Source organism: Myotis lucifugus, unplaced genomic scaffold (genome assembly GCF_000147115.1).
Source record: "Myotis lucifugus unplaced genomic scaffold, Myoluc2.0 scaffold_10, whole genome shotgun sequence".
In the NCBI taxonomy this organism is placed as follows: Eukaryota; Metazoa; Chordata; class Mammalia; order Chiroptera; family Vespertilionidae; genus Myotis; species Myotis lucifugus.
The window spans coordinates 3058439-3070689 of NW_005871058.1; the positions used below are offsets into that span (position 1 = coordinate 3058439).

General features: G+C 38.9%; 1 protein-coding gene across 1 annotated transcript in view; it reads right to left on the reverse strand.

Annotated features, from left to right (window-relative positions):
• Nucleotides 1–4961, reverse strand: part of ACTR6 (ARP6 actin related protein 6 homolog) — a 17617-nt gene extending 12656 nt beyond the window's left edge. Inside the window, 5 exon segments of the mRNA XM_006084099.3 lie at nucleotides 782–905; nucleotides 1763–1779; nucleotides 1782–1830; nucleotides 3281–3398; nucleotides 4838–4961. Of these exon segments, the coding sequence (XP_006084161.1) occupies nucleotides 782–905; nucleotides 1763–1779; nucleotides 1782–1830; nucleotides 3281–3398; nucleotides 4838–4905 (376 nt within the window). The 5' untranslated portion in view covers nucleotides 4906–4961.
• Between the last annotated feature and the right edge of the window lie 7290 nt (nucleotides 4962–12251).

Consider the following 12251-nt stretch of genomic DNA (forward strand, 5'->3'; position numbering starts at 1 on the left):
CAGGGGGCAGCTCCTGCGTTAAGTGTCTGCCTACTGGAGGTCAGTGCGCATCATAGCATCTGGTCGACTCGTCAATCAGTCGTGTAGGCTGTGATATATATAGATTGTTGCTTTATACAGACTTTAATTCTGAAAGCTAAATATCTTAGTACATTCATTGTACAGCCATGTAATGTAATTCTAGCCTTTAATAAATTTACTCCTGGATGATATTGATAGATCCTATATTGACAGTCTGACTATTAACATTTTTTCAATCAATTATAATAGCAAGCATATCTGTAACAGAAAAGATAACTACCTCAGAAATAATAATCTTTCAGAGATTAGACATATGTGGCTAGTAGCTTCATTAGGGTGAAATATTATATGAGTAAAAGATAAAATGAGAGAAGTCTGACTAACTAATCTCTAAGGGCCAATCTAGTTTTTAAATTCCATGTTTTATTTCTTTCAAATCTAAAAGAATATTCTTGGATTTTTAAAAAATATATTTTATTGATTTTTTTTTACAGAGAGGAAGGGAGAGGGATAGAGTTAGAAACATCGATGAGAGAGAAACATTGATCAGCTGCCTCCTGCACACCCGCCACAGGAGATGTGCTTGCAACCAAGGTACATACCTTTGACCAGAACCGAACCCGGGACCCATCGGTCTGCAGGCCGACGCTCTATCCACTGAGCCAAACCAGCCAGAGCATATTCTTGGATTTTAAGTGTTCATTTACCCTATTCATATCCATATTCACATAACTCAATTCCAACCAAAACATTAACTCACCATTTACTCTTAATACTGCTTGGAACTGGTATTCTTCAAATAGGATCTCATTCATTGATTCTTGAATAGAAGTAAAGTTAAAATATGGTTCTGTGATAATAATATTAGTATCTAAAAAATCAACCTAAAAGAGAAAAAAAATCCCAAAAGTTTCATAACTTTGTGTTATAATTATAAACATATTTCACATGTATAATGAGACTTACTTTAAACTCACAATAATCTTAGGAGACAGGTCTTATTATACCCAGTTATTAGGTGAGTAAACCGAGGCATCTGAGAGAGTTGAATAAATTACCAAGGTTCATATAACTAGTTAGTGACCTAGGTTTTGAACACAGGAAGTCTGGTAACAGAATTCATGCTCTTTAACTATTATTCAATTTTAGCTGTCTTAATAGTAGCATTAACAAAATGGTACTATCAAATTGTTTAAATATAATTATGCAAAAGTAATGAATAACTATAAGCATTGGGCTATTGTTATTTTGCTTTTAAATGTTGAGGCGAGAAGCTTGAGGATATTTAATATGTACATAATTCTCTACCACCCATTCTTAAGTAGCATTAACATTTGAACATTTTTCTGTATACTTAAAGTCACACTATAGACATTACAAGCACAAATTTCTCATATTGTAATATTCACACATTCAAATATTTAGGCAAAAATATTTTATTGTGAAAATAAAAATAAGATACTGAATTGGTCTAATAATAGTAGAAATCTAAAGTAAACTTTTAATCTTGAGTTTCATACAGACTATCTCTTATCAACCTCATATTTCACTTCAATACAGAAATTCTGTTCACTTACACTTACTTATTATTTAGAAAATCAAAGCCACGCACAGAATATTAAGTGACTTAAACACGTATCTGAAGCATATTCAAAAGTTAATAAACCTTAAAATATAAATACTAATTTTTCATTCGAATAAGACTTGGAAATAAATCTGAATACATACTCCAGTTTGTTACCTGATACATTTCTTTTCAAAAAGGTAATCCCAAACTTGTCTTTGAACATCCCAATTCACCAAGTAACCCTAAAAAAATTTTAAATAAATTTAATCATCAAAAATATTTGAACAATTAAAAAAAGTCAGATTAATATATTCTAAATTGCTGATTTCTATCTCTTTATGGTTACCTTCACCACTCTAATGTTTGAATTTCAAACTAATTATGTTTTTCTCCTTTTAAAAGTTCAAAAAACTACAAATTAACACTAACCAAAGTGTCAAGGGTTCAAAAGATGTAACAATAAGTACGGATGCTTCTCTGTGCTTTTCTTTAATGTGTTCATCTCATTTAGCTTTAACACAAACAAGTAAAATTCAGTACCCATACCCACATTCAGTAACTAAATTATGGTTGGTTATTTATTCATTTATTTTTATTTTTTTTTATTTGAGGGAAAGAGAGATGAGAGAGGGAAAAGGAAACAGTGATTTGCTGTTCCATTTATTTATGCATTCATTGGTTGATTCTTGCATGTGCCCTCACCGGGGATCAAACCTACCACATTGGCATATTGAGACAATACTAACAAACTGAGCTACTCAGCCAAGGCATGGTCATTTATTTTATTTTTATTTTGTTAATCCTCACCCCAGCATATTTTTCCCATTGATTTTTAGAGAGTGCAAGGGAAGGAGGGGGAGAGTGAGAGAGAAACATTAATTAGTTTCCTCCTGCACACGCCTCAACTGGGGTAGGAGGGGACAGAATCTGAAATCCAGGTACATGCTCTTGACTGAGAATCGAACCCGAGACCCTTCAATGTGAGGGCCGATGCTCTAACCACTTAGACACACTGGCCAGGGCGGTCATTTATTTTAATAGGACACTTTAATTTCAAGTTTTGGTTTTAATAAGATCTTATTTAAAATTTAGCCCTGGCCAGTGTAGCCCAGTTGGTTGGGCAACAGCCAGTGCACACACAAAAAAAAAAAGGTTGCCAGTTCATTCCTGGTCATGCCAGTTCATTCCTGGTCATGGCACATGGTTACAGGCTCAATCCCCAGTAGGGGGCGTGCAGAAGGCAGCAGATCAGGTTTTGCTCTCACATTGAAGTTTCTTTCCCTCTCCCTTCCTCTCTTTCTAAAAAAATCAATAAAAACATTTTTTTAAAAGAAATTTTAAATGGCATTTTTAATTTTTGTAAAAGAACATTTATTAAGTAAATTACAAAAGGGTAGAAAAAAGTAATTCCTAGAAGTAATGGCTTAAGAAACAAGTTATGGAAGTAAAGGAAGGGCCCTCAGAGCTTGGAAGTGAGGAAGCTAATGGTAACATGCCTAGCCCAGAAATAGGAAGGGGACGGGGAAGGCCTGGGCGTGCCCCAGGAGGGAGAGCACCTACATGACATTTTTTAGAAATCTAAAAATATTTCCATACATTTTCTTATATGTACATTTAAAATCTTAGATATACATTTAAAGTCATCTTTAAATTTGGGTCTATAATGCTAGAAATGGCATATAATTGAATTACCTTCTGAAAAGGAAGGATGTAGAAGAGTCCAGAAGGGTCCTTTATTTCTTCTATCTGGTTAGCAGTAAAAGTTTTAAGACGTGCTGTTTTTGACCTGAACTGACAGTTAGGAATAACCCTATAAACAAAGAATCAAATAATATAATTATTCCCTAAATACTTAGTTGCTATAAATACTTTTACTTAACCACCACCCTGGATGCCAGAAAAATATCCAAAACCAGTGTTTCTCATTGTCTTCACATAATAAAAAGTGCCTTTTTTCCCCCCAAAGGGCTCTAGTACATACCAGGTTATGTACTGGACCCTTTTTCTTTCTCAAATACTCCTCAAGAGACTCTTACAGGTGGGTATTGGTCCTACCACCACACAGATAACAGGAGACCTAGGTAAAGTTCCTGGTCTTTCTGGCTTTAATTGATAAATTTTTAATAAAATTCTGGTAAAAGGTTTACAAGTTCAAAATTCTGGCCATAAAATCAAGTTACCATAAAGTCAAAATTTTCCATCAGTAAGATGCTTTGGGTACAGAAGTAGGAAGTGGTACTTTTAAATGTGGTTGTGTCCACCATGAGCTTACAATCTGTTTAGGAAGACAAACTAGGTCCATTATCAGTACAGGTCTTTCTCTATGTTTAAATACATGATTTTTTAAAGCTGCATCGTAATCAATCGTATGGTTGTATTACAATTTTAATATATCTGGTATTCTTGATTATTTAGCATCCTTCCTTAATTTTTGCTACCGCACACAGTGGCTATAAATAATTCAGAGCATCCTGTATTTTACGCTTCTCAAGCACCTCTAATTGATTCCTTAGGTAACTGGTAACAGAACTGCTGAGTCAGAGAATAAAAACAATGATACACAGGTCTAAACATTTTCCAGAAGACTAACAATTTACATTCCTGAGCAGTTCAATTGTCCTCTTTCAAAAGAAAACGGAGAGGAAAAGAAAAACACACCCTTCTGTGAATGACAGAAGAATAGCGTGTCTTTAAATCTGTTTATTCTTTATGCCAACACATATATTTGATAAATGCTATGGCAGTATTTCTTTAATTGACTCTGTAATGGAGCAGGTCAGCCAATGAGCACTTCGAAGGGCTTAGACACAAGCTTTCGAATTCTCCAGCTACGAAGACCGTGGTTTTTACATTTTGGGGAGGTCCTAAAACCCTCTGAGGATCTGAAGAAAGATATAATCGCGTCTCCAAGAAAACGCATTTGCCCCCCGACTCCTGCAGATTTGTGTATTCGGACCCCACCCTCGCTCCCCCAATTAGGAACCGCTTCTCTGGAACCCTTTTTTACAGAGCAATTTCCGGCTACAAAACAAAACACACGTCCCACTTCCGGGGCCGCACAGCCCAAAATTAAAATCTAAATTCCAGTTCAAAGCTTCCCAACCACCTAGTTCCCATGAGAGCATCCCTGGGGCTCAGCGTAAGGCCGCGCGGGGGCGGGGGCCCTGCACTGACGTCCCAAAGGTGAAGCGCAGTATGTGAAACTACCAGGCGTAAGTGCCTTGTTCCTTGGTAAAAACCAACACTTACGAGACATTCTCGTGGCTGTAACCGATTTTGGCGTTGTAGGCTCCGTTATCCAACACTAACGTCGTCATTTTAGCACGAAACACAATGCCTTTTCTTTCTCTTTCCGACCCTTCTCACATTTTCTTCCGGCACTCTACGGCTCGCATGGGTGGAGCTTAAGGGCGCGCTTCCTGTATCCCTTAGCAACGGAGGACGCCGGAAGCGGGAGACAGCCCAGCCACTGGCTCTTTAGCCAGCGTCAGTACTGGGCGTTCCAGCCTAGCCCTAACCCGTTTAGGAAAGTCGTGGCGAGATCCAAGAGTGGAAGCTGCTAAATGCTTTTCGCCCACTTCGAATTTGTCCTTTACTTCAAAGTTTGACTCGCTACTGCAACCTTCTTCTAATCCCTGTTGCAAACCAGCCGTGTGTGCGTGTGTGTGTGTGTGTGTGTGTGTGTGTGTGTTAGGATAGTGTTCAAACAGTGACAATTATGTAGATTCTACAGTGGTTCTCAACCTTCCTAATGCCGCGACCCTTTAATACAGTTCCTCCTGTTGTGGTGACCCCCAACCATAAAATTATTTTCATTGCTACTTCATAACTGTAATTTTGCTACTGTTATGAATCGTAATGTAAATATCTGATATGCAGGATGTATTTTCATTGGTACAAATTGAACATAATTAAAGCATAGTGATTAATCACAAAAACAATATGTAATTATATGTGTGTTTCATGAGGGAAAAAAATTATATGTGTGTTTTCTGATGGTCTTAGGCGACTCCTGTGAAAGGGTCGTTCGACCCCCAAAAGGGGTCTCAACCCACAGGTTGAGAACCGCTGATGTAGAATAAAGTGCAAAACCATACTCAGCATGGTATAGGTATGAGATCTCTTCAGTCTCATTCTCATCCATTGCCCACCCTACTGTAGGATCCAACTACCCTGAAATAGAAATATCCTCTTCGTCAATGGCCTTGCTTTTTTACCCACATTCACACACTTCCCCTGTCTACTTGTTCTTCAGAACAGAGCTCTGTATCTTTATCTAAAAAACCTTCCTGACATTTGACATACCTCCTCTCTGTCCTCCTTCTTAAAATGAGGTGCTCCTCCTGTGTGTTCCTGTAATGTTCTCGGCTAATTCCTGTATATCATAATGTTGTAATGTAACCCGCAAATCACACAAGAACACCTCAAGAAGTCGAATTAAAGAGTCACATTTATTGCAAATCCAGGACTATGAGGGGCATTTCACTCTCCCAGATCTCATAGTGCCCGCCCCAGCCCCAACACCAGATTTATATAGGCAAAGATCACAAAGGTATTGATTACATCCCAAGGTTTGGAATGAGGAACCTGGTTTGCAAAAAAGCAGTTTACAGAAGCAGAAGCAGTTTTACTAAATTATAGTTTTGGGTCTCTGGATCACTGAATTGACAGAAACACATTATCTAGGGCCCTTGGGTCTTGGGACCACTGAGTCGACAGGGACACGTTATCTGGAGCCCTCTGACCTTGGGATAATTGTGCTCTCCTTCCCAGGTACAGAAGAATGTGCTTTCTAAGACCAGTATGACCACAACCAATGGGATATTCACATTACAATCAATAGGATATTTAATCAAATGAGATGATTTATATAATTCAGAAAATCAAAATAACTTTTCTATTATTTTAGCAAGCAAATAAGTACAGAAACCAAAGAGCAGGGTTAAAGTTAAACTATAGCTTCTACCTGAGATGATTGCTACCATACTTCAATAATGGCTAAGAGAACGAATTTTGAATTGGAATCTGGACTCTGCCATAAAATAGCTGTGTGACCTTGGGCAATGAAGGTGATGATTAATACACATCGCTTAATGTGCATGGGCAAACTGTTCTAAGCTTTACATGTGTTAGCTAATTTAATCTTTAAAATTTCTGAATTAGGTACTATTATTGAAATCAAAGAGATGGTTAAGAGTGCAGTCTCTGAATTCAAACTCCTACTCAAATTCTGGCTCTGCCACTAGATGGCTGAGACAGGTTAGTTAATGTCTCTAAGCCTTAGTTTCCTCATCTGTATAATCAAGTAATAACACGCCTTTGCAGAATTGTTTATGAAAAATAAATGATAAACGTCAAGTACCTGGTAATAGTTATCACCACATTGTAACTAGACAGTCAATGGGTCTGTGCTGCTAGTCACTACTTGTGCCAATTACTCAGAGACAGGGTTGAATCGTTTATTCCAATAACGCCAGCAGTATGGGAGAGCAGCAAGTCATCCACAAAAATCTGCTCTGCAGCCCCCTCACCCCCATAAACCAGCTGCTTATATAGGGTAGGACAAGGATTGCATGGGGAAGTAGGGATTATAGGCATGGGGAAGTAGGCAATGCAGGCTGGGGGGGGGGGAGGACTCCACTGTTTGGGCAACAAGGTTCTTAATCTTTCCATGATAATAGGCAGTTCTTGAATGAGAATGGACCACATTCCAAGGTTGACTGTCTAAGATGGACTCCCAGGTCCTGGGGGCAAACAACTCCCAGCCAGGTTAGAATGTCCTTTCTTTAACCAGAACAAGGCAATCGTGGTTAACAGAGTATGATCAATATTTCCCAATACCATAACTAATCCCCAATATTCCTTTTGCCCCTAACAACATTATTCTTATTCTCTTTCTTCCTTTTAGCATATGTTCATTCTCTGTTGACTTGCATAGATGACAAACTCCATGAAGTCCAGCACTCTATTCCATTGGTGTCTATATCCCTTTGTATTAAAAAAAAATCATTGAACATACAAAATTAATTACATCAAATTTTAGTCATTCTATTTTCTCTGATATTAAATTGATAAAATTCCTTACTACATACATGTAAAGAATATTTTATAAATCTTACCTCATAGAGCAGCCATCATTCCTATTCATCTCTTACCTTTTAAAATATATTCTTTTACTTCAGTCTCTCTTGATTATAAGCCCTTTCACATTTAAGCTTCTCTTTTTGCTTTCCTTTGCATGCTCCTTGATCTGGAGCATTTTTGTTCTTGGCTTCAGCAATAATTAAAGACTGATAAATCTGAAAGCTGAATTTCACCCCCAACTGTAACCTGAATGTTTCTACCCACATATCCTTAAAATAATCTTAAAGGCAACAAAACCAAATGCAATCTTATCTCCAAAACGCCTATTCCACCTACATTACTTTATCTCAATTACTAGAGACCCAGTGCACAAAATTTGTGCATGGGCAGGGTCTCTAGGCCTGGCTGGCAATCAGGGCTGATGGAGGCCTTCCGGCTGCTGGCCGGGACCTTCCTTCATTCCACTCCACCCCCTGATGGTCACATCATAGGGAGTGATTGAACTCCCGGTCTCCTGGTCGAACTCCTGAGGGGACACTTTGCGTATTAACCTTTTATATATATAGATTGGTGTGCCCCATGTTAGAAACTTCAACTATTTTCAGCTCTAATCTTTGATTTAATCTCTGGAATCTGTCCTTGACCTTCTTTCATCTCTACTAATATTGCCTTATCTCTCACCTGAAATAATGCCTCTGCATCTTCAATGCCCTTCCTCCCTCCATTCTTTTATCATCATGTTCTATCCTCTGTACTGCCAGCATAGTTATCAGCAAGTGTTTTCTAAAACAGAAATCCAATCCTCTTCCCCAAATTCACTCTCTGTAGGAGTCTTCCATGGCTTGACATTGCCTATGTAATAATATGCATGCATTTGCAATCTCATCCCCCTTCAACCCATCTTACAGTGTATGCTAGAAAATGTTGAACAACCAGATCTTCAGAAAATGAAATCCTGATTTGTAGAGTTTATCACTGTGTGCTGAACAAACACCATCGCAATGGATATTTACATGCTATCTTGAAGTCATCAAACACCAAACACAGAGTCAGGAAGAAATGCACACAGTTGGTTCTCATGAGCTGGTATAAGCCAGCTTCAGCACAGACTGTTCAGTAAAAGCTCTGACCTATCCACCTTCACATTATTCACTCTCTCATCCCAAGTTTTAGCACAAATATATATTTTGGCAATGTATAATTTTAAAACAATTAAAAACATGTCTTTCCTATAAATATGTAATAAACATGTGCAACATATTTATTTGTTATAATAATGAGTTAAAAATTTTTTTAATGTATTGATTTTAGAGAGAGGGAGTGAGACAGAGAGAGAGAAACATCAATTTGTTGTTATACTTATTGATTCATTCATTGGTTGATTCTTGTATGTGCCCTGATCAGGGACTGGTATACCAGGACACCCACAACCTTGGGGTACCAGGACAATGCTCTAACCAACTGAGCTACCCAGCAAGGGCTTAGTGAATAGCTTTATGCCCTGTCTTGTTGGTTCTTACATTAATATTGAGAGGGTTAACTTGAAACACAGGCAGATAAGGGAAGGGTCCAATGGAAAACAAAGGCAGGTGGAACATAGGCTGGGGCAGACATGGTAGTTTGAGCCAGCCTAACCACAGGAACCAACCAAGCAGAAATAATAAATGTTCCTGGACTGAAAGCCGGAGGCATGGAAAAACAAGGGAGGGCCTGTAGCAACAAGATGTACGAACACACAGAAATAGAAAACGTTCAGCACAGGAACAGAGAAAGAACACATAGAACAGGGAAAGTTCAGGTCCACTGCTTGGCAAAAACAACTGAAGGAATCAATCAGGTGATGACACAGGTAGACACAGAGCAGGCTTGTAGCAAATATATACCCCAGGACTACAAGGCTTTAAGGGGCAGCCCACTATTGGGTCCCTCTCCTCTGCGGGAGTCTGAATCTGCTTGTAATAAATTTTCCACACTTTTGCTTAAATCTTCTGGTCCACGGAGCTCATTCTTCGGCGTCGGGAGACACGACCCCGGAAAAACACCTCGGCTCACCATTCGGGTTATCAATATGAGTTAATAAATCTTTGATGCATTATATATTTGTATGACAGTCATGATATTAAGTTTTTGAAGATTTGATAATTAAATGTCAACAAAAATGTAAATTAATTTAAAATACTGAATTTATGATGGTTTTGTGATATTATGTGTTCTCTCAATCCAAGGAGAGTAAAATTAAAATTATTACCATGTATTTTCTCAATAACAAGATACGTTAACTACTATTATTAACCTGTGGGGTTTGTTGATACTTATTACTTTGAAAAGAAATCTATATTTTGTTCTTGCCAAAGCATTAGGCCACTTGCCATTTAGAAGCCATGAACTGTGACACTTGTCTTTTTTCATAATTGTGTTTCCCTTGTGTGAAACATCTTTTCCAGCTTCGTGAATTAATAACAACAGCTACCATTCTATTGTATCTGGGATTCTCTAAGTATTTTACTTTCATCAGCTTGGTTAATCCTCCCAACAACTTAATGAAGATAAATAGCACCATGAAGCTCAGAGGTTCTTTTCCTATGATCACATACCTAAAAACCTACAGGACTAGGTTTAAAATGCAAGTCTGATCTCAGAGCCAGTTCTTTCAACACATTAAGCTACATACTCATCTTTTAAATAATATCTCCATTCATTGTAAATCTGTCTCTGACTTAACCAGATAGAAATGAATCACTCCCTCTTCTGTGTTCTCATAGTACTTTGTTTCTGTTTTCAATTATGCTAATGATAATAGCATTTATTAATATCACTTAATTTTGTATTTTCCTTTTTCCCCCCAAGTAGTTTACTTGGGCAGGCCAGGGGTCAGGGAGGCCTTGCATCTGAAAGAAGATGTTGGATCTCTTGGTAGTGAAGGGTGGTTTGTGCTACGGACTAAGGACCGGTAGGGCAGCGGGAACTTGATCTTGGAGTTATGGAACTGCTTGACTGCCAATGGTCTGCACTTGCTGGCCGCAATCTTCTTCCTCCATGGTCTGGATTGAAGGGGCACCCAAGGTGCCAGGCCCCCAAATCTGGATCTGCAGGGAGCAGGAGGGGGCAGGGTGGACGTTCACTGGGCTCTCTGAGACACTCACTTTATATGCATAATCTCATTTAATCCTCACAAAATTCTGAGTTAGATATCATTACTCCAGTAGTCATATGTGCTAACTGAGGCTGAGAGATATAAATAACTTGTCCAAGTTTACACAGCTACAATGTGGCGGAGCCTGCATTTGAACTAGTCTAATGATAGAGCTCCAGGTCTTAGCACTAGTAAGTGACCTTCTACACAAGGCTGTTAACTCTTTGATCGCAGGAACTTTTGTTTTTATTTAGAGATCCCTAGCTATCTGAATAATGCCTGGCTTATAGTACATGATAAATGTTAATTAAGTAGTCAACCCATATATATCTCCTTTCACTTCTTCAGAAAGGGACAGGTGTTGGCCTATGTGTAAACTACACCCTCTTCCCTCCATGTCTTCCTGATACATCCCTCAGAGGTAGTGTAATTTCTTTTCCTTTTTTAGACATCACTGGGCGGTCATTTTCACATCTGAAAAATGTTGGTTTGGGGTTGGGTGGAGTAGAGGTGCAGAGCTGTAATAGTTCCCCCTGCTATTTCAACAATTTCCTTCCTTTTTACAGAAATTTTCAAGTGAGATTTTACATCTTTATTTCTTTGGATACAACACCCTAATGAGGTAAGGCTGATATTATTCACTCATTTTATAGATGATTAAACGGAGGCTAAAAATAAGAATATTAATTTCTTCAGATTAACTCAGCTAGAAAATACTAGAGCCAGAACTTGAATTTAGGCCTTTTAATTCCCAGGTCCTTGACTCCATTAGAGCATGTTGTCAACTTCTACTTCCCTTAGGATTGGAAATCACCAGATGAAACATTACAGCACTTAGTCAGGAAAGCAGACTAGCTTAGCAAAGGAAAAGAAACTGAGGCAAGAATATAAAGAGCCCTAGCTGGTTTGGCTCAGTGGATAGAGCGTCAGCCTGTGGACTGAAGGGTCCCAGGTTCGATTCTGGTCAAGGGCACATGGCTGGGTTGGGGGCTTGATCCCCAATAGAAGACATTCATTGATGTTTCTCTCTTTCCCCCTCACTTCCTCTCTGAAATCAATGGGAATATATTAATATATATTATATATATAATATATATATATATATAAAGCTGAGTAGGTAAACAGAGCAAAATAAGCTGAGAAGTTTGTGGAACAAATTCTTAGGAAATGAAAAAGAGAAGTCGGACGAGGCAGGAGACTCAGTGATGGAGTCAAGAACAAGAACAGAGGAGGCGAAGGTTTTGGATTGGGAGTCAAAGCACCCAATAGCAGCAGGGCGCTGGGTTAAGGATAGGGGTGGCAGGGCAGCACACCTTCCGCGCCTGTCTGGAACCTGAGTTGCCCCGCCCCTCCCCGCTTTGGCCCCGCCCCATCGCACCAGACCCCGCCCCCATCCGCTCGCCCCGCCCCGAGCCCGGCTCGCCCCCGCCCTCCCCCGGTCTCTTA